At 39.7% G+C, this 20,490-nt stretch overlaps 2 protein-coding genes across 3 annotated transcripts in view; both read right to left on the bottom strand.

Annotated features, from left to right (window-relative positions):
• The window catches only part of LOC138966079 (orexin receptor type 2-like), a 302,367-nt gene that overhangs the window by 182,802 nt on the left and 99,075 nt on the right, over positions 1-20,490 (bottom strand). The gene's annotated exons all lie outside the window — the stretch shown is intronic.
• Positions 7,755-20,490, bottom strand: part of LOC138966080 (cholesterol 25-hydroxylase-like) — an 18,882-nt gene continuing 6,146 nt past the window's right edge. Inside the window, exons 2-5 of one of the 2 annotated variants that reach the window (XM_070338166.1) lie at positions 13,375-13,859; positions 11,887-12,072; positions 10,957-11,159; positions 7,755-9,343 (exon numbers count right to left, since the gene is read on the bottom strand). In XM_070338166.1, coding sequence (XP_070194267.1) covers positions 9,079-9,343; positions 10,957-11,159; positions 11,887-12,072; positions 13,375-13,827 — 1,107 coding nt within the window. In that variant the 5' untranslated portion in view covers positions 13,828-13,859 and the 3' untranslated portion in view covers positions 7,755-9,078. Of the gene's footprint in view, positions 9,344-10,956; positions 11,160-11,886; positions 12,073-13,374; positions 14,145-20,490 lie in introns of those variants that run through there. The other variant, XM_070338167.1, reaches the window with a different exon arrangement.

Raw genomic sequence — 20,490 nt, 5'->3', positions numbered from 1 at the left:
TTGTAAACCATTACTGTTTTCCAACAGAAAAGGCTTTAGATCATTTAAAAATAGAGCAAAAAACAACGGTGACAAGTTTTCCCCTTGTCTAACTCCACACAAACTGGGAAAATATCCAGAACACTCACTATTAACTTTAACACAAGATTTGGCATTTTCATACAAATTTCTTACAGTTTTTAAAAACTTTCCATTAACATCAGAACTAACTAATTTCTCCCATAAAAATGCACGGCGAACTTTATCAAACGCTTTTTCATAGTCTACAAATGCACAAAACAGTCGCTTCTTTTTGTTGAGAAAAAAATTTAATATACAATGCAAAGTAAAAACATGGTCTAGTGTTGAAAAACCTGTGCGGAAACCTGTTTGTTCTTGACCTAATTTGTTATTACTCTCCAAAAAGTTTGATAACCTATCATTTAAAATTGCACTGAAAAGTTTTCCGAAGCAGCTGAGTATAGTAATTCCTCTATAATTTGTGGGGTCGGCTTGAGAGCCTTTATTTTTGTACAGTGGAATAATTTCACCTACGGCCCATTGTGTTGGAACCTTTCCTGACTGCAAAACAACATTAAACAACAATACATAAATATCAATCATTCGATCATGTGACGCTTTTAAATACTCATTAATTATTTTATCCTGACCGCATGCCTTATTGTTTTTTAGCTTGTCTATACATTTGATAACTTCCTCCTTTGTAAAAGGCGCATTAAGAAATTCATTACTTGCTTCATTTAAATGTTCATTACTATCATCCATTTCATTTTCATCACACTCTTGTAGTTTAGTGAAATGTTCGAAAAACTCAGAACAAGTTGGATAGTTAGTTTTGGAACTATTCTTTTTATTTTTATTTAGAAGATTCCAGTATGCTTTCGGGTCAGTACTTCTTAACTTTCTCAAAGTTTTAACGAACTCATTATGATACGACTTGCATTCCTTTAGATCTGCTGTGCACAGACGTTCATCACAAGCAAATTCCCAAGGCAAGTAACTCTCATACTTTGTCTAGCGACAAGAGTAGTTCCCCTTTCAAATTTCTTTTCACTCAGTTTCTTCGACAACAGACTGCAATCCGACGGTCAGTTTTCAACAATATTTCATTTAATAAACAGATCACGGGCAACCAAATGCAGCGGTTTCATACACTATTTTCCCCAGAAAACTGAACTTCATACAGTTTTTAACGTTGGAACACGGGTGCAAAAGTTCGTCTGCTAGTCCCATTTGACGAAAGAACATTATCCTAAGCGATACCAAAACATATACAGAACACACAATATCGTCCTGTGCCGCCACAGCAGAATACAGTAACAGCATATCTGTGTACTTGATTTTAGTCCAAAATAGGAAAACTGACAAGAAGTGTTAACAGAATGGAATGATTTGCACGGAACTATACAACCGCGCATTAATCGATCGCCTGCGCAGGTTGACTGGTTGAGTGAATAGGATTCGATCAAACTTTCGCAAAAAAACTCCTCTTTTCTTTGAATAACTGAAGAAAGGAGGAATAAAGAGGTTACACACCTCGTCTCAGTGATTATAAAAAATAATGGTCTCAGTTCGCGGTCATGAAAAAGCTCGCTAAAGCTCGCATTTTTCATGATCCGCTAACTTCGACCATTATTTTGAATAATCACTGAGACTCGGCATGTAACCTCTACATATTACCTTACTGGGAGAATGCAAGTTTCCAGTACAAAGGACTTAACATTTCGTACATACTGCTTGACTAAAATCTTTACAAAAATTGACTATATTCTATACAAGAAACACTTAACAAGGGTAAAAGGAGAAACAGAATCCGTTAGTCGCCTCTTACGACATGCTGGGGAGCATCGGGTAAATTCTTCCCCTAAACCCGCGGGGGGGATTCATATTCTTCAGATACTGGAAACTCACATGATAGCTTTCTTAGGATCAACTGTCATGTGGATGGAACCTACAATTTATGTTGGGAAAATCAACCACACAATAGATCAATACTTAATTGTAATATCATTAATTTTTATGCTCCTGAGCCACAGGTAAGGGGCTAAATTGTAACTTGTTGTTGCTGCCTGGCCTTTCATTCCACTGAACCTGCATACCTATAACAACCATTCAAGAGACCAACCAAAAGGGGTCCTGAACTGACAGGGCAGGTTCAACTGTATCATTTAATTCATTTAAAAACATGACTACTTTGAAGATTTAAAGTATGCATCCTGAATCCAACAATGAACATTAAAATGAAGCTAACAAAGTAACCTCAAACTACAAGTACAAACAAGTCGCGTAAGGCGAAATTACTACATTTAGTCAAGCTATGGAACTCACAGAATGAAACTGAACGCATTGCATTTTTTCACAATGACCGTAGTCCGCCGCTTGTGCAAAACGGAGTGAAACTGACGAGCCTGTTCAGCGCGGTAGTGGTTTCGCTGTGCTGCAATAGCACGCTTTTCTGTACCTCTCTTCGTTTTAACTTTCTGAGCGTGTTTTTAATCCAAACATATCATATATATATGTTTTTGGAATCAGGAACCGACAAGGAATAAGATGAAATTGTTTTTAATCGATTTCGGACATTTAATTTTGATCATAATTTTTATATTTTTAATTTTCAGAGCTTGTTTTTAATCCAAATATAACATATTTATATGTTTTTGGAATCAGGAAATGATGTAGAATAAGATGAACATAAATTTGGATCGTTTATGTAAAAAAAAAAAATTATTACAATTTTCAGATTTTTAATGACCAAAGTCATTAATTAATTGTTAAGCCACCAAGCTGAAATGCAATACCAAAGTCCGGCCTTCGTCGAAGATTGCTTTACAAAAATTTCAATCAATTTGATTGAAAAATGAGGGTGTGACAGTGCCGCCTCAACTTTTACAAAAAGCCGGATATGACGTCATCAAAAGTATTTATCGAAAAAATGCACATGCACAGACAGACACACACACATACACCACGACCCTCGTCTCGATTCCCCCTCTATGTTCTTTCTTTATTTTGTGTTTAACGCAGTTTTCAACCACGAAGGTTATATCGCGACGGGGAAAGGGGGAAGATGGGATAGAGCCACTTGTCAATTGTTTCTTGTTCACAAAAGCACTAATCAAAAATTTTCTCCATGGGCTTGCAACGTAGTGCAATACATCACCTGCAAGTTTCCAGAACAAAGGACTTAATATTTCTTACATACTGCTTGACTAAAATCTTTACAAAAATTGACTATATTCTATACAAGAAACACTTAACAAGGTTAAAAGGAGAAACAGAATCCGTTAGTCGCCTCTTACGACATGCTGGGGAGCATCTGGCAAATTCTTTCTCGTCCCAACCTATATGGGACTCCCCCTAACCCGGGGGGGGTCCCTCTACGTTAAAACATTTAGTCAAAACTTGACTAAATGTAAAAAGAGATTCATTCGATGCTAAGTATCACATGAGCATGTGCCCTTATTCACAAACAATCATTTAATCTCACAAGAAACAAAGCAAAATGCTTTAAACACATGGTAGATACATGGAACAATTATCTCAGGAAAACATTCAAATCAGGAATCCCAGGAAAACATTCAGATAACAAACCGATGCATTCCAGTTATATTTAGTGTAGTTTTGCACATACGAAGCAAATATCAGTTGTAATATCACCAAAACTTGAGTGAAAGATAAACACAATAACAATACATTCCAACACGTTCATGCAAATTGGCTGCCTTAATCGATCAGCCTGCGGCCCTTCTCACGCAACCAGTCATTATTGCATCACCATGCATAGATCTGTTCACTAACTCATACGATTTTAACACATGTCATGTAGATGTATACCAACAACGTACAGCCTGGCTGCTTCCAACACGAAGCAGCACAGACTGAACATAAAATTAGTTTGGTCAGATCTGAGCTGGTGCACATAATTGTTTGAGGGAAGGAACATGCCTTTAAATTGTAACTGTATTTAGCATTAGCTGTACTGTTGTTAATCAACAAGGAGTTGGGAGGGAACAATTTATTATCATTGAACAAGAACACTAACTCACAATCTCCTCACCAAAGCAGGCGTTTAAGAAAATTACACACTGTTCATTGTTCATGTTCACAATTTGATTTCTATCATGTTCAAAACTTGAGCTCAATCTGTTTGTCTATGCTAATTTATGCCAGAGGGAAGATATTAAAAGCACACTTTTATTTTTGTTTTTGATTAAACATCCACAGGGCAATCATTTTTGCATATATATAAACTCTTCCCAAAAAATTATGGACCAGTCAAGAAAATATGTATACAATCTAAAAATTTGCTAAAAATCAAAGTCAATAATTTTATTAAAACTGACCTTTTCCAGAGTTCACAAAAGGACTGAGTTTTGCTTTAGAAACATTTTCGACAGACAGATTAATTACGCCAAGCTGAACACGTGGAAAGATTCTACCTTTGGTAGAAAAGAGAATGGTTTTCATAGTCCTATAAAATTGGAGCAAAACATGCCAGGTCAAAAGCTTGTAATGCACGTGCTGCAACACAATTCTGGCCATGAACTGTGCTCACCAGTTTGTGTTTAAAAGTTGACACACTGACAAAATAATGCACTGTAGCTTGTAAAATCAGGGGTGGGACTCTTGTGATGAAAAAAGAGGAAATCCCTTTTTTCTAGGGGAGTTCGGGGGCATGCTCCCCCGAAAAAAATGTAAATGGTACATTAGAATCTGTACAATCTGGTGCATTCTGAGACTAAAATGCAACTCGTTTGGATTAGGTAAAAAAAAAATACATTCTCCTTATAATGTATGTCTTATAGGAGAGATTTCTTTTGTTTTTCTGTGTGTTTGTTAATATAGTCCAATTAATTATTATGAATTAAATATTACGGACAACAAATGTTGGATGCCTGGAATGCAAGTCAGTATAGAGAAATATGAAGGGATACCAGAGATATATACAGCATCAACAATGAACACTTAAAACAGCGCTCACAGACTCATTGTCATTGTAACGCTCGCAAACACTTTCTTTCTTTCTTTATTTGGTGTTTAACGTCGTTTTCAACCATTCAAGGTTATATCGCGACGGGGAAAGGGGGGAGATGGGATAGGGGAAAGGGGGGAGACTCGCAAACACAGATTCACAAAATGAGCTCAAGAATCAAATCAAGGCACAGTACCACATTAACAAACTCAGCTGAGAAGTCTTCATTATTATGAATTATATTAAATAAATCATTAAAAAAAATAGTATTTTGCTGCTACTGGAGACAGAAATATCATGCAAAATCATGCACTAACATGCCTAGCCACAGGAACATGGACATGTAAAAGGTACACACCCATGCAGAGTCATACGTGCGGCTTGAACAAATACATGGGCAAAATGTCACTATTCCAATAAATAACTGGAAGATGACCAAGATTCAATGAAAACAAGAACAATCAATCTGGGATTGTATAAACAAAGAACAGGAATTCTGGCCATTTCAACAGTGAGCAACAACTTCAATATCAAAAGGTCATGAAAACATAATCATTGCCTAACTGAAGGTTTCAATAAAATAAGTGATTTATGCATGCATATAATATCATTCAAACTTTCTGCATGAGTGAAAAGGAACAGTTTATAAGAATGTCAAACTGCTATAAACATTATACGTAAAATTGGATCTGTGATCCAAACATGGCTTTTGGTCAATCGAGATGGAAGTGTATTCCAAGAGCCCGTAGGCATGTTTGGATCACAGATCCAATTAACATAGATATATCTCGACATTCACTGGTCTTAGGGTTTTTGTTTTCAAAGAAGAAAGAAACTTGCTTGAACACGCACCACTCCGAGCAAAATCAACAAACCCAATCACTCGCATTCCACCTCAAGGTCTCGGCCAACCAAGACTATGGCATACTCGTAGCAAAGCCGCCGAATGGTAACGTAAACCAAGAATAGTGACGTAAGAGAATAGAATGTCGTCTTTTGATTTGGAACGTGACGTGTTTCAGAACTTCTTCTGGACAACTCCGATGGTCTTCTGCGTAGTGGTTGGCACGAGATTCTTTTTCTTCTTCGACAGTTCATCCTCCGATACTGTAGCAAAACGTTTCATCTTTTTTTTCACTTTCGAGTATGCGGACGACTGAACTTGACCGCTAAAAAGTAGTCCTTTCGGAATCATTACGCCGAGTCTGAACATGAGGTCTGAACATTGTTTTTAGGCAGGATCTAGGTGAAAGCGAGGCTGTTCTTATCTCTGTTTACAGTCGAGAGAGAGAGAAATACATGTCGAGACATTGTTCATTTAAAGGGAGAGATGTTTTCAGATGACTAAAAGCTGCCAAGTTTCAGGCCTAATCTATCTTAGGCATGTAAATTAAGCCATGTTAACACCCCCCCCCCCCCCCCCCCCCCTCCCACCCCCATTATATCTCACCGTAAATGAATTTTTTGTTTGTTTGTTTGTTTGCTTAACGCCCAGCCGACCACGAAGGGCCATATCAGGGCGGTGCTGCTTTGACATATAACGTGCGCCACACACAAGACAGAAGTCGCAGCACATGCTTCATGTCTCACCCAGTCACATTATTCTGACACCGGACCAACCAGTCCTAGCACTAACCCCATAATGCCAGACGCCAGGCGGAGCAGCCACTAGATTGCCAATTTTAAAGTCTTCCCTAAATGAATGAGTACAAGAATACAAAGTTACCATCATGTATGTGCTAGATGCCAAATTATATATGATCCTTTCACATAACCAGTCATCATTCCCAAATTATACCATCCTTTCACATAACCAGTCATCATTCCCAAATTATACCATCCTTTCACTTAACCAATTATCATTCCCAAATTTTACAATCCTTTCATATATATAACCAGTCATCATTCCAAAATTATATGATCCTTTCACTTAACCAATCATCATTCCCAAATTATACAATCCTTTCATATAACCAGTTATCATTCGCAAAGTATATGATCCTTTTACATAACCAGTCATCATTCCTAAATTATATGATCCTTTCACATAACCAGTTACATTCCCAAATTATACCATTCTATCACATAACCAGTCATCTTTCCCAAATAATATGATCCTTTCATATATATAACCAGTCATCATTCCTAAAGTATACCATCCTTTCACATAACCAGTGAGATGACTACCACACAATGTCCAGAGAGCAGCAAGTCAACCTCATCAGGCTGCGTACTGGCCACAACAGGCTCAATGCTCACATGAACCGAAAGTTCAAGCTGGCGCCATCACCAACCTGTGCCTGCAGTCAAGAAGACCAAACAGCGGAACACAGTCATCTTACAGCGATGTCCCTTACTAGATGAGGAACGAAAAGAAGTGTGGCCATCACCAATTCCCTTGCAGACCAAACTATACGGCAGTCGACAGGAATTGGAGAAAACGACAACATTTATCACCAGTGCTGGATTGATCGTGTAACCTCTGCGAACGCCAAGAAGAAGAAGAAGACATAACCAGTCATCTTTCCCAAATAATATGATCCTTTCATATAACCATCATTCCCAAGTTATACCATCCTTTAACTATAGTCATTTTCCCCAAAGTATACCACCATTTCACATAACTAGTCATCTTCATATAACCAGTCATCATTGCCAAATTATACAACTTTTTCACATAACCAGTCATCAAACAGAAAAAAGGAAAGGGAGTCTCTATCGAGAAGCAGGGGTGATGTTCTTTGGGGGTGGGTGGAAGAGGGGGGGGGGGGGGGGGGGGGCAGAGAGAACTGATCAAGATGGGTTTAACAACATTCAACCACATGTAACCACTGGCTTGTTCATCTTCCAGTGTAAAATATCCTGCCTGGTTGGAAATGACTGCATGAGCAACTCCTTTCTTAAACTTTGATTGCTATATTTTTTTTCTCAAATCTAAAAATTGAGATAATGTTCTGTGTATTAAAAAAACCCACATTTGCATACTTTTCAATTACTCCAGATCAGGTAGTTAACTAATCGATAATGAACAAACTTTGAAACAATAAATTTGTGCAATCAAAAATAGATATATATATACACTGTGGAAATAACTGGCAGGAAATCACATAACTGCAGGCATAAATGATATTAGGTCCTTTGGTTGTTACTTCATTTTGTTTGTTGTTGTTGTGTTGTTTTACTTGGGTTTTTTTTGTGTGTGAAGGACCAAAGGCATCTTGTTGCTGGTGGAGTACACAGGTAGTACAATGTCAAAGTTACTGTAGAGCATGGGGTTCTCTTCATCAAGACATTATATTATAGGCAAACTCCCACAACATTTATGATGTTTGGCAGCTGAGAGGTGGTGGAGATCTCTGTTTCTATCTCCAGCCCTCACACGCAACAATACGTCTTGACACAGGACGGAGTTGTCTTTCTAACCCTACTTCTGTAACATTCACTGTTACATGATGCTTGGCGGATGTGAGGTGGTAGATAACCATCACCATCTTGGTTACACAACAGTAACACTCGACCCTTCTTGTGGCTGCTACGCTTTCCACACCACTGGCTGTGTCCACGTAGATCATGAAAGAACAGCGTTGTTTTCTCGGCAATTCTGAGGTGGTGGATCTCCATCTCTAACCAACACCATCATCCATGCTTTTACCAGAACAACAGTAACACTCCTTGCGACTGCTACGCCCTCAACCATTCCCAGGCTGTGTCCATTTAGATCATGAAAGAGCAGCGTTCTTTTCTTGACAATTTAGAGGTGGTGGAGCTCCATATGTCTAACCAACGCCATTACCAATGCTTTTTGCCCGAACAACAGTAACACTCCTTCTTGTGGCTAATACGCCCTCTCACCATTTCCATGTAGATTACACAAAAACCAGCGTTCTTTTCTCGGCAAATGAGAGGTGGTGGATCTTCTCTAACCAACACCATCATCAATGCTTTTACCAGAACAACAGTAACACTCCTTCTTTCTGCTGCTACCCCCTCACACCGGCCATTCCCAAGCTGTGTCCATGTCCATGAAGATCTTGAAAGAAAAGCGATTTTTTTTGTGTCAAAGCAATTGAGAGATGGTGGGTGTCAATCTCTAACCAACACCATCATCAAAGCTTTTTGCCAGAACAACAGTGGCACTCCTTCTTGGGGCCACTCCGGCCCTCCCACCACTCCAACGCTGCGTCCATGAAGGTCATGAAGGGCTGGTAGTGGCGCGAGCCATGCATGTGGTGGGCAAAGTGGACGCGCGGCCCCCCCCACAGCCCCCCCGGTACTAGATGCTGGAGACCCCAGGGCAGGTCGTAGCCTGCATGGTTCTCTATCAACAGCCAGAGGAACACTGGCACAAACACGGCGCGGGACATCGGATGGCTGGAGAAATAAAAAGGGCAAATCAAATGCATGTCTATCTTAGTGTATTAACACTTCATGTCCCAAATAGTCTCTTGTCCTGGGGACAGAAACAGACAATTAGCATAGCACATGTGTCTATATATATTATATTGTCTTGCTTGTGTCTTCTGGACAATTTGTCAGATAAGGGCAGACACCACAGTGAAAAAAGTGATTTTTTTGTTCCCTGGTCATTTCTGTTTTCTTTCTGATTCTGGATTTTGAACCTCTTCTGGTTACTCTGATGAATTTATTTTAGATCAGAATTAATCATAAACGGTCAAAACGGCTAAATGAAAAATGTATGTGTATGCAATTTTGCCTTGAAAAAACACAAAACAGCACAAAAATGCGTATGTTTGGGAGTTGACTGTGAGTCAAACACATCGTCAGCGGTGGTTACGTTTGCATGACTGGAATGAGTTGTCTTTTCTTTGCTACGATCAGTTCATGACGCGCACAACGGGAATTTGTCAGATAAGTTTATTTTCTGTATTATAAGTGTGTGTCTGTCTGTCCACCTAAAAGACCGCTGGTTCAAAGATCTGAAAGTAATGTTTAATGTTTTGTCTTGTTTTGTCATAAATTAACCGTTCCAATAACAAACCTTTCTTGTTTTTTGTTAAAAGTCTCCAGTACTTTCTTTTGTTCTTTTTCTAATAACTTGAAGCCAAACAAATCTTCAATCCAAACAATTCATTGGTCTTCAATACAATTCAAGGTCATCAAAGTTCTTTGATGAACAAAAACTGACGATTGTTTTGTCATTTTATAGGTGGCTGCTATCTGTACATACTATCTTCCTTCTAAATCCCAAAAGATAAAATATAAAACTGAAACCTTTGCCCGAACAATTTCCAACAAAACAATATACAGTGGAACCCCCCTTTTAAGACCTCCAAAAATCTGACAAATTCAGGTCTTAAAAAGGAGGGAGTCTTAAAAAGGAGGGAGTCTTAAAAAGAAGGGAGTCTTAAAAAGGAGGGAGTCTTAAAATGGGGGTATATTTACAGGTTATAAATAGAAAGTTTAAGAAAACAAAGTCTTAAAAGTGAGAAAGTCTTAAAATGGGGGTTCCACTGTATTTCTTCTCCATCGTTCATGGGCTGAACCTCACACGTTCATGGGCTGAACCTCACACGTTCATGGGCTGAACCTCACACGTTCATGGGCTGAACCTCACACGTTCACTCATGTTTTTGCACGAGTGGGTTTTTACGTGTATGACCATTTTTACCCCGCTATTCAGGCAGCCATACGCCACTTTCGGGGGAAGCATGCTGAGTATTTTCGTGTTCCTATAAGCCACCGAACTCTGACATGCATTATAAGATCTTTGCCGTACGTTTTTGGTCTTGTGCTTCCGTGTACACACGAAGGGGGATAAGGCACTAGCGGTTCTGCACATAAGTTGACCTGGGATATCGAAAAAATCTCCACCCTTTAACCACCAGGCGCTGGGAATTGAACTCACGACCTTCCGATTAAGTGGCCGATTTCTTATCCACTAGGCCACTCGCCCGTCACTGTATTTAAGATGTATGATAAAAAAAAATCGTCTCATTCGAAACAGTTAGAAATTCTGACCCTACCTGGACAGAATTTTGAGAGCCTGGTTAGCGGCGAGAATAAGCGCAACTCTCTCTCCCACAGACAGCTGGTTTGTGACGTGGGCGTGCATGATGTCATGGTCGTGGTGCGTGGCGTGGAACCAGACGTACAGGGGGCGGAACTTGTGAAGCGTCAGGTGCAGGAAGAAGAACAGGACATCGTAGATAATCACACCCCCTACAACCTGCAATACATTACCAAAGTTAATAATTTAATAATTTTAAAGAGTAACGTAAAATTTTTTTAGAGTTTCTGCTTCGTTGTGCAACAGCTTACACCTTTATGTATTAGAAATACTATTCTCTTTCACCAAGTTTGTATGACCTTGAAAACTCTCCGATCAGGAAGCCAGCGGGAGGTGCATGGTAGGATGGACAAGGCTAGTCTGGAAGCCTACCATTGGTCCGTCCTCTCCCAGCATTCCTCACACACCCTGGTATATAACGGGGTTGCCACTCATGTTTTGCGCACGCTCAGTCTGGCAGTGTCAGTGACCAAACAAGTAATTTTCTACCGCTGATATGAAGACAAACTTTTGTTGTTTCCTCGGGAGACATGCATAAGAGGTGACACTGGCAGAATTTTAGCTTGACGCCATTATTGGCATTGAGGCGTCTCCTTGAACTTTCTTTTGCTTTTGACATAGAAGATATTTCGGAGGATCAAAAAGAGACGTATTGCCTTTGTTGCGGGTGTTTTGGCAGGCAGTGTTTTTTTTAAGGAGCATGAAATGACACATCTGTCCTGAGATTCTCTCTGAGAAACCTGCATAGAATAAGATGTTTTCATGTCTCAAGTAACACTATTGCCAAATTCCACATGGACCAGAACTTACATTATCAATTTCCCTGTTAGACAAATTTAAATGAACGTATATATATAAGTTCAGCGTTCTACATTCACACACATACCTGATAAAATAGCTGCCACACAGACGGTGGGTCTAAAGGCAGCGCTCTGGTGGTCTGTATCCAGTCCTGAGCCTTGACCGTCCACTCGTTGGGGTCAGCCCCGCAGTAGCGCTTGACCATGAAGGTGTCCATCAGGGCCAGTGGCGTCATGTATACCACGCCCTCTAGGAGTAGGTCTGGTAGTGTCTGAAATGGGACAGTTACACACTAAGATGAGGATGAGGATTAAATTGTATATATATAGTCCTGTGAGGTTACAGTCCTGTGAGGTTACAGTCCTGTGAGGTTACAGTCCTGTGAGGTTACAGTCCTGTGAGGTTACAGTCCTGTGAGGTTACAGTCCTGTGAGGTTACAGTCCTGTGAGGTTACAGTCCTGTGAGGTTACAGTCCTGTGAGGTTACAGTCCTGTGAGGTTACAGTCCTGTGAGGTTACAGTCCTGTGAGGTTACAGTCCTGTGAGGTTACAGTCCTGTGAGGTTACAGTCCTGTGAGGTTACAGTCCTGTGAGGTTATAGTCCTGTGAGGTTATAGTCCTGTGAGGTTATAGTCCTGTGAGGTTATAGTCCTGTGAGGTTATAGTCCTGTGAGGTTATAGTCCTGTGAGGTTATAGTCCTGTGAGGTTACAGTCCTGTGAGGTTATAGTCCTGTGAGGTTATAGTCCTGTGAGGTTACAGTCCTGTGAGGTTACCCTCATGAAAATTCGGGCTGCTTTCTCTCTGGGGAAAGCAAGCCGCCACACAGTACGGCGCTACCCTTTTTACATTTAGTCAAAACTTTAACATAGAGGGGGAATCGAGACGAGGGTCGTGGTGTACGTGTGTCTGTGTGTCTGTGTGTGTGTGTCTGTGTGTGTGTGTGTAGAGCGATTCAGACTAAACTACTGGACCGATCTTTATGAAATTTGACATGAGAGTTCCTGGGAATGATATATCACCGGATGTTTGTTTTTTTAAACGATCCAAAAACAATTTCATCTTATTCTTCGTCATTTTCTGATTTCAAAACAATATACATATAATTATGCTATATTTGGATTACAAACAAGCTCTGAAAATTAAATACACATATATGCAAATTATGATTAAAATTAATTGTCCGAAATCGATTTAGAAACAATTTCATCTTATTCCTTGTCGGTCCCTGATTCTAAAAACATATAGAAAAACAAACTCAGTACGCTAAAAAGAATAGAGATACAGAAAAGCATGTTATCCTGCTCAGCGCGACCATTACCGCACTATTCTGGCTTGTCGATTTCACTGCCTTTGCCACAAGCGGTGGACTGACGAAACTACGAGTATGCGGTCTTGGTGAAAAAAATGCAGTGCGTTCAGTTTCATTCTGTGAGTTTGACAGCTTGACTAAATGCTGTTATTTCGCCTTACGTACGCGACTTGTTTTCTTTTCTTTGCGTCATTATAATACCCTTATCATTATTATTTAATTATTGTTACGTGCCTTCATTCATTAAAACACTCCTCCTCACCTGATGTATGTAGGTGGTCGATTTATCCACTTTGTAGCAATTCAGGAATGACATATAGTGCATAGCGTACGGATACAGTGGGATGAGGTAGGCGTAGGTGGTTGTGGCCCACACAGTCTCAAAGTACACGCTCCGGAACCACCAGGTTCCCAACAAATACTGCCACAGGACGTCTATCCACCCCTGTATAACGTCAGCAAACATGTAAGAAGTGATGGCCAAAAGCACTAAAGACAGTCGCACACTCCATACGAATCTTTGATCAGGCACTATCACTGGTGCAGCGGTGGCAGATTTTATGATGCTGCCTTGCTGGACGTCCTTTTCGAAGAGATGATGATTTTTGGGGTCTAGGATTGCTGCTGCTGCGGTGTTATCGAGGACTTCTGCTTCTGCTTTTCTGGTGGTGCTGCGCAGCACCCGGCCCTGGGTGGTCGGTGTTCGAGGTGGCATGGTGACTATGGATCAATCCCTTCCTCCCTCACCTGAAAGGGAAGAGGCAACAAAGGTGTGAGGAAACATGTACCGTACTTTTCGGACTAGAAGACGCTGTCGTGTTTTGGGCGCACCCCCTACTTTTAAAAATAAAACTGAAAAAATCCTAGAATAAGGCGATGTCATGGATAAGGCGATGGTGTCGAGCATAAGGCGACGGCATGAAAGAAAAAAAAATAAAGAAAAAAAATGAGGAAAAACATCGTACGTCGGAAAAAAACCAAACACAGACAGACAGACAGACACACACACATACACCACGACCCTCGTCTCGATTCCCCCTCTATCGCAATCCGAATGGTGCAAAAGTCCCTTTTAGCTCTTGATGTCTAAATAACACATTATTTAGCTAAATAACGCGTTATTTAGCTAAACAATGCTTTATTTAGCTATATCATGCATTATTTAGCTAAATAATGCATTGTTTAAATTAAACAATGCATTATTTACAGATACAGAAAAAAGAGAGCCCAGAGCACTAAATAATGCATTGTTTAGCATAAATAAGAGATTGTGTTTGTAAATAACTCATTATTTATAAATAATTACGCGTTTTCTCTAAACAATATATTATATGTAAATAAAGTGTTATTTAAATAAATAAAATATTATTTAGATAAATAAAATATTATTTATCTAAATAAAATATTATTTAGATAAATAAAATATTATATGTAAATAAAATATTATTTATCTAAATAAAATATTATTTATCTAAATAAAATATTATTTAGATAAATAATTTATTATTTAGATAAATAATTTATTATTTAGATAAATAATTTATTATTTAGATAAATAATTTATTATTTACTGTTTTTGCCTTGAAATAGTATTATTACACTAAATAATGCTTTATATAGCTATATAATAGGTTTCCGCTATATAATTCATGATTTGGTAAATAATACATTATATACCGTAAATAAAATATTATATACCGTAAACAATTCATTGTTTAGCGCATCGCGAAGCCGTTTTTTCTCTTGTTGTTTTTTTCCACGTGTTTCCGTGGATCCACGAGAGCTCTGTTGATTCTCAAACTGACCAATCAGACAACTAGCATCTGTACACTAATTAAAGTCCCATTGTTGAGTGTGACGAAAACTCGTGGTGACGATTTTAAAACATGTTGGGTCACGCATGGTCCAATCTTACATGGTCCAATCTTACATGGTCCAACCTTACATGGTCCAACCTTACATGGTCCAACCTTACATGGTCCAATCTTACATGGTCCAACCTTACATGGTCCAACCTTACATGGTCCAATCTTACATGGTCCAATCTTACATGGTCCAACCTTACATGGTTCAACCTTACATGGTCCAATCTTACATGGTCCAATCTTGCATGGTCCAATCTTACATGGTCCAACCTTACATGGTCCAACCTTACATGGTCCAACCTTACATGGTCCAATCTTACATGGTCCAACCTTACATGGTCCAACCTTACATGGTCCAATCTTACATGGTCCAATCTTGCATGGTCCAATCTTGCATGGTCCAACCTTACATGGTCCAATCTTACATGGTCCAACCTTACATGGTCCAACCTTACATGGTCCAATCTTACATGGTCCAATCTTACATGGTCCAACCTTACATGGTTCAACCTTACATGGTCCAATCTTACATGGTCCAATCTTGCATGGTCCAATCTTACATGGTCCAACCTTGCATGGTCCAACCTTGCATGGTCCAACCTTGCATGGTCCAATCTTACATGGTCCAACCTTACATGGTCCAACCTTACATGGTCCAACCTTACATGGTCCAATCTTGCATGGTCCAATCTTACATGGTCCAACCTTGCATGGTCCAACCTTGCATGGTCCAATCTTACATGGTCCAATCTTACATGGTCCAACCTTACATGGTCCAACCTTACATGGTCCAACCTTACATGGTCCAATCTTACATGGTCCAACCTTACATGGTCCAACCTTGCATGGTCCAATCTTACATGGTCCAACCTTACATGGTCCAACCTTACATGGTCCAACCTTACATGGTCCAATCTTACATGGTCCAACCTTACATGGTCCAACCTTACATGGTCCAATCTTACATGGTCCAATCTTGCATGGTCCAATCTTACATGGTCCAACCTTGCATGGTCCAACCTTGCATGGTCCAATCTTACATGGTCCAATCTTACATGGTCCAACCTTACATGGTCCAATCTTACATGGTCCAACCTTACATGGTCCAACCTTACATGGTTCAACCTTACATGGTCCAATCTTACATGGTCCAATCTTGCATGGTCCAATCTTACATGGTCCAACCTTGCATGGTCCAACCTTGCATGGTCCAACCTTGCATGGTCCAACCTTGCATGGTCCAACCTTACATGGTCCAACCTTACATGGTCCAATCTTACATGGTCCAACCTTACATGGTCCAACCTTACATGGTCCAATCTTACATGATCCAATCTTGCATGGTCCAATCTTGCATGGTCCAACCTTGCATGGTCCAATCTTACATGGTCCAACCTTACATGGTCCAACCTTACATGGTCCAATCTTACATGGTCCAACCTTACATGGTCCAACCTTGCATGGTCCAATCTTACATGGTCCAATAATATATATGGACCATGTAAGATTGGACCATGTAAGGTTGGACCATGTAAGATTGGACCATGTAAGGTTGGACCATGCAAGATTGGACCATGTAAGGTTGGACCATGTAAGATTGGACCATGCAAGGTTGGACCATGTAAGGTTGGACCATGTAAGATTGGACCATGCAAGGTTGGACCATGCAAGGTTGGACCATGTAAGATTGGACCATGCAAGATTGGACCATGTAAGATTGGACCATGTAAGGTTGAACCATGTAAGGTTGGACCATGTAAGATTGGACCATGTAAGATTGGACCATGTAAGGTTGGACCATGTAAGGTTGGACCATGTAAGATTGGACCATGTAAGGTTGGACCATGTAAGGTTGGACCATGTAAGGTTGGACCATGTAAGATTGGACCATGTAAGGTTGGACCATGCAAGGTTGGACCATGTAAGATTGGACCATGCAAGATTGGACCATGCAAGATTGGACCATGTAAGGTTGGACCATGTAAGGTTGGACCATGTAAGATTGGACCATGTAAGGTTGGACCATGTAAGGTTGGACCATGTAAGGTTGGACCATGTAAGATTGGACCATGTAAGATTGGACCATGCAAGGTTGGACCATGTAAGGTTGGACCATGTAAGATTGGACCATGTAAGGTTGGACCATGTAAGGTTGGACCATGTAAGGTTGGACCATGTAAGATTGGACCATGTAAGATTGGACCATGCAAGGTTGGACCATGCAAGGTTGGACCATGTAAGATTGGACCATGCAAGATTGGACCATGTAAGATTGGACCATGTAAGGTTGGACCATGTAAGGTTGGACCATGTAAGGTTGGACCATGTAAGATTGGACCATGCAAGGTTGGACCATGCAAGATTGGACCATGCAAGATTGGACCATGTAAGGTTGGACCATGTAAGGTTGGACCATGTAAGATTGGACCATGTAAGGTTGGACCATGTAAGGTTGGACCATGTAAGGTTGGACCATGTAAGATTGGACCATGCAAGGTTGGACCATGCAAGGTTGGACCATGTAAGATTGGACCATGCAAGATTGGACCATGTAAGATTGGACCATGTAAGGTTGAACCATGTAAGGTTGGACCATGTAAGATTGGACCATGTAAGATTGGACCATGTAAGGTTGGACCATGTAAGGTTGGACCATGTAAGATTGGACCATGTAAAGTTGGACCATGCAAGATTGGACCATGCAAGATTGGACCATGTAAGGTTGGACCATGTAAGGTTGGACCATGTAAGATTGGACCATGTAAGGTTGGACCATGTAAGGTTGGACCATGTAAGGTTGGACCATGTAAGATTGGACCATGTAAGGTTGGACCATGTAAGATTGGACCATGTAAGGTTGGACCATGTAAGGTTGGACCATGTAAGGTTGGACCATGTAAGATTGGACCATGTAAGATTGGACCATGCAAGGTTGGACCATGTAAGATTGGACCATGCAAGATTGGACCATGTAAGATTGGACCATGTAAGGTTGGACCATGCAAGGTTGGACCATGCAAGGTTGGACCATGTAAGATTGGACCATGTAAGATTGGACCATGTAAGATAGGACCATGCAAGGTTGGACCATGCAAGGTTGGACCATGTAAGATTGGACCATGCAAGATTGGACCATGTAAGATTGGACCATGTAAGGTTGAACCATGTAAGGTTGGACCATGTAAGATGGGACCATGTAAGATTGGACCATGTAAGGTTGGACCATGTAAGGTTGGACCATGTAAGATTGGACCATGTAAGATTGGACCATGCGTGACCCAACATGTTTTAAAAGCGTCACCACGAGTTTTCGTCACACTCAACAATGGGACTTTAATTAGTGTACAGATGCTAGTTGTCTGATTGGTCAGTTTGAGAATCAACAGAGCTCTCGTGGATCCACGGAAACACGTGGAAAAAAACAACAAGAGAAAAAACGGCTTCGCGATGCGCTAAACAATGAATTGTTTACGGTATATAATATTTTATTTACGGTATATAATGTATTATTTACCAAATCATGAATTATATAGCGGAAACCTATTATATAGCTATATAAAGCATTATTTAGTGTAATAATACTATTTCAAGGCAAAAACAGTAAATAATAAATTAGTTATCTAAATAATAAATTATTTATCTAAATAATAAATTATTTATCTAAATAATAAATTATTTATCTAAATAATAAATTATTTATCTAAATAATATTTTATTTAGATAAATAATATTTTATTTAGATAAATAATATTTTATTTACATATAATATTTTATTTATCTAAATAATATTTTATTTAGATAAATAATATTTTATTTATCTAAATAATATTTTATTTATTTAAATAACACTTTATTTACATATAATATATTGTTTAGAGAAAACGCGTAATTATTTATAAATAATGAGTTATTTACAAACACAATCTCTTATTTATGCTAAACAATGCATTATTTAGTGCTCTGGGCTCTCTTTTTTCTGTATCTGTAAATAATGCATTGTTTAATTTAAACAATGCATTATTTAGCTAAATAATGCATGATATAGCTAAATAAAGCATTGTTTAGCTAAATAACGCGTTATTTAGCTAAATAATGTGTTATTTAGACATCAAGAGCTAAAAGGGACTTTTGCACCATTCGGATTGCCATACCCCTCTACGTTAAAATATTTAGTCAAAACTTGACTAAATATAAAAACAACATCAATGATCAAACATGGCGACCCCTCAAAATCGGCACGAAACACTGTTTCAAACAGAAAGTCAGGGAAGAAGATCAGCGGTACCTCAATCGTCACTCGTTGTCGTCGTCACTCTCACTCCCAGAAAATCCAGAGAGATCTGATTTCAAGTTCACAGTGCTCGTGAAACCTATTTTATCCGAGAATAAGGCGACGTCGTGTATAAGGCGACCCCACGATTTTAAGTGAAAACAAGTCGCGTAAGGCGAAAATACAACATTTAGTCAAGCTGTCGAACTCACAGAATGAAACTGAACGCAATGCCATTTTTCAGCAAGACCGTATACTCGTAGCATCGTCAGTCCACCGCTCGTGGCAAAGGCAGTGAAATTGACAAGAAGAGCGGGGTAGTAGTTGCGCTGAGGAGGATAGCACGCTTTTCTACATATCTCTATTCTTTTTAACTCTCTGAACGTGTTTTTAATGCAAACATATCATCTATATATATATACGACTAGTGTCTGTCTGTGTGTCTGTCTGTCTGTGCGCGATGCGCGGCCAAGGTTCTCGATGGATCTGTTTCAAATTTGGTGATCATATTCAGGTACACCCTGGACACAACCTGGTCGATGAGATATTTCAACACGTGCTCTCAGCGCGCAGCGCGGAACCGATTTTGGTTCCACCTCAGCTATTTTGGTTCCACCTCAGCTTACCCGGGCCCCCATACCGACACACCATAGCCGCTACACCACATCACAACGCCAAAGTTCTCGGTGGTTCTTTTTCAAATTTGGACACCGTATTCAGCTACACCCCGGACACAATATCATCGATGAGATATTTCAACACGTGCTCTCAGCGCGCAGCGCTAAACTCATGTTCGTTTTTGTGTTCATTTCACCATTATAAGTAACTCTTCCTTATCTTCTCCAGTGTTTGGCGTTTATCTCCCTTCCTTCGTGTGGCTTTCCCGTTCAGTTGTAAGTTACTATTTATTTTTAGAATGTCACTGCGCTGTCCAGAACGCTTCCCTTGCACCCGTAAGTTGTTCTTACTGTCAAAGTGAAAAGGTCGAATCAATTTATAGCCACGCGAAAAATACACTCTCACCTATCTCTATATATTTATAGATACAGATATGCATATATATATACGGCTTCTCTGTGTGTGTGTGTGTTTGTGTGTGTGTGTAGGCAAAAACCTATGTATTATAGAGTTCTGTTTGTGATGGGGTCTAGCGGCTTTTGTCTGTCTGTATGTTCTGGCATGTGAGAAGCCACAGTAGATAATATAGGGCTAAGAAATAAGCTCTAAAATTCTCAATCCCCGT

The sequence above is a fragment of the Littorina saxatilis genome, linkage group LG5, assembly GCF_037325665.1.
Source record: "Littorina saxatilis isolate snail1 linkage group LG5, US_GU_Lsax_2.0, whole genome shotgun sequence".
Classification (NCBI taxonomy): domain Eukaryota; kingdom Metazoa; phylum Mollusca; class Gastropoda; order Littorinimorpha; family Littorinidae; genus Littorina; species Littorina saxatilis.
Note: the sequence above shows the minus strand (reverse complement) of the source record. Positions and strands in the feature narration are given on the sequence as shown.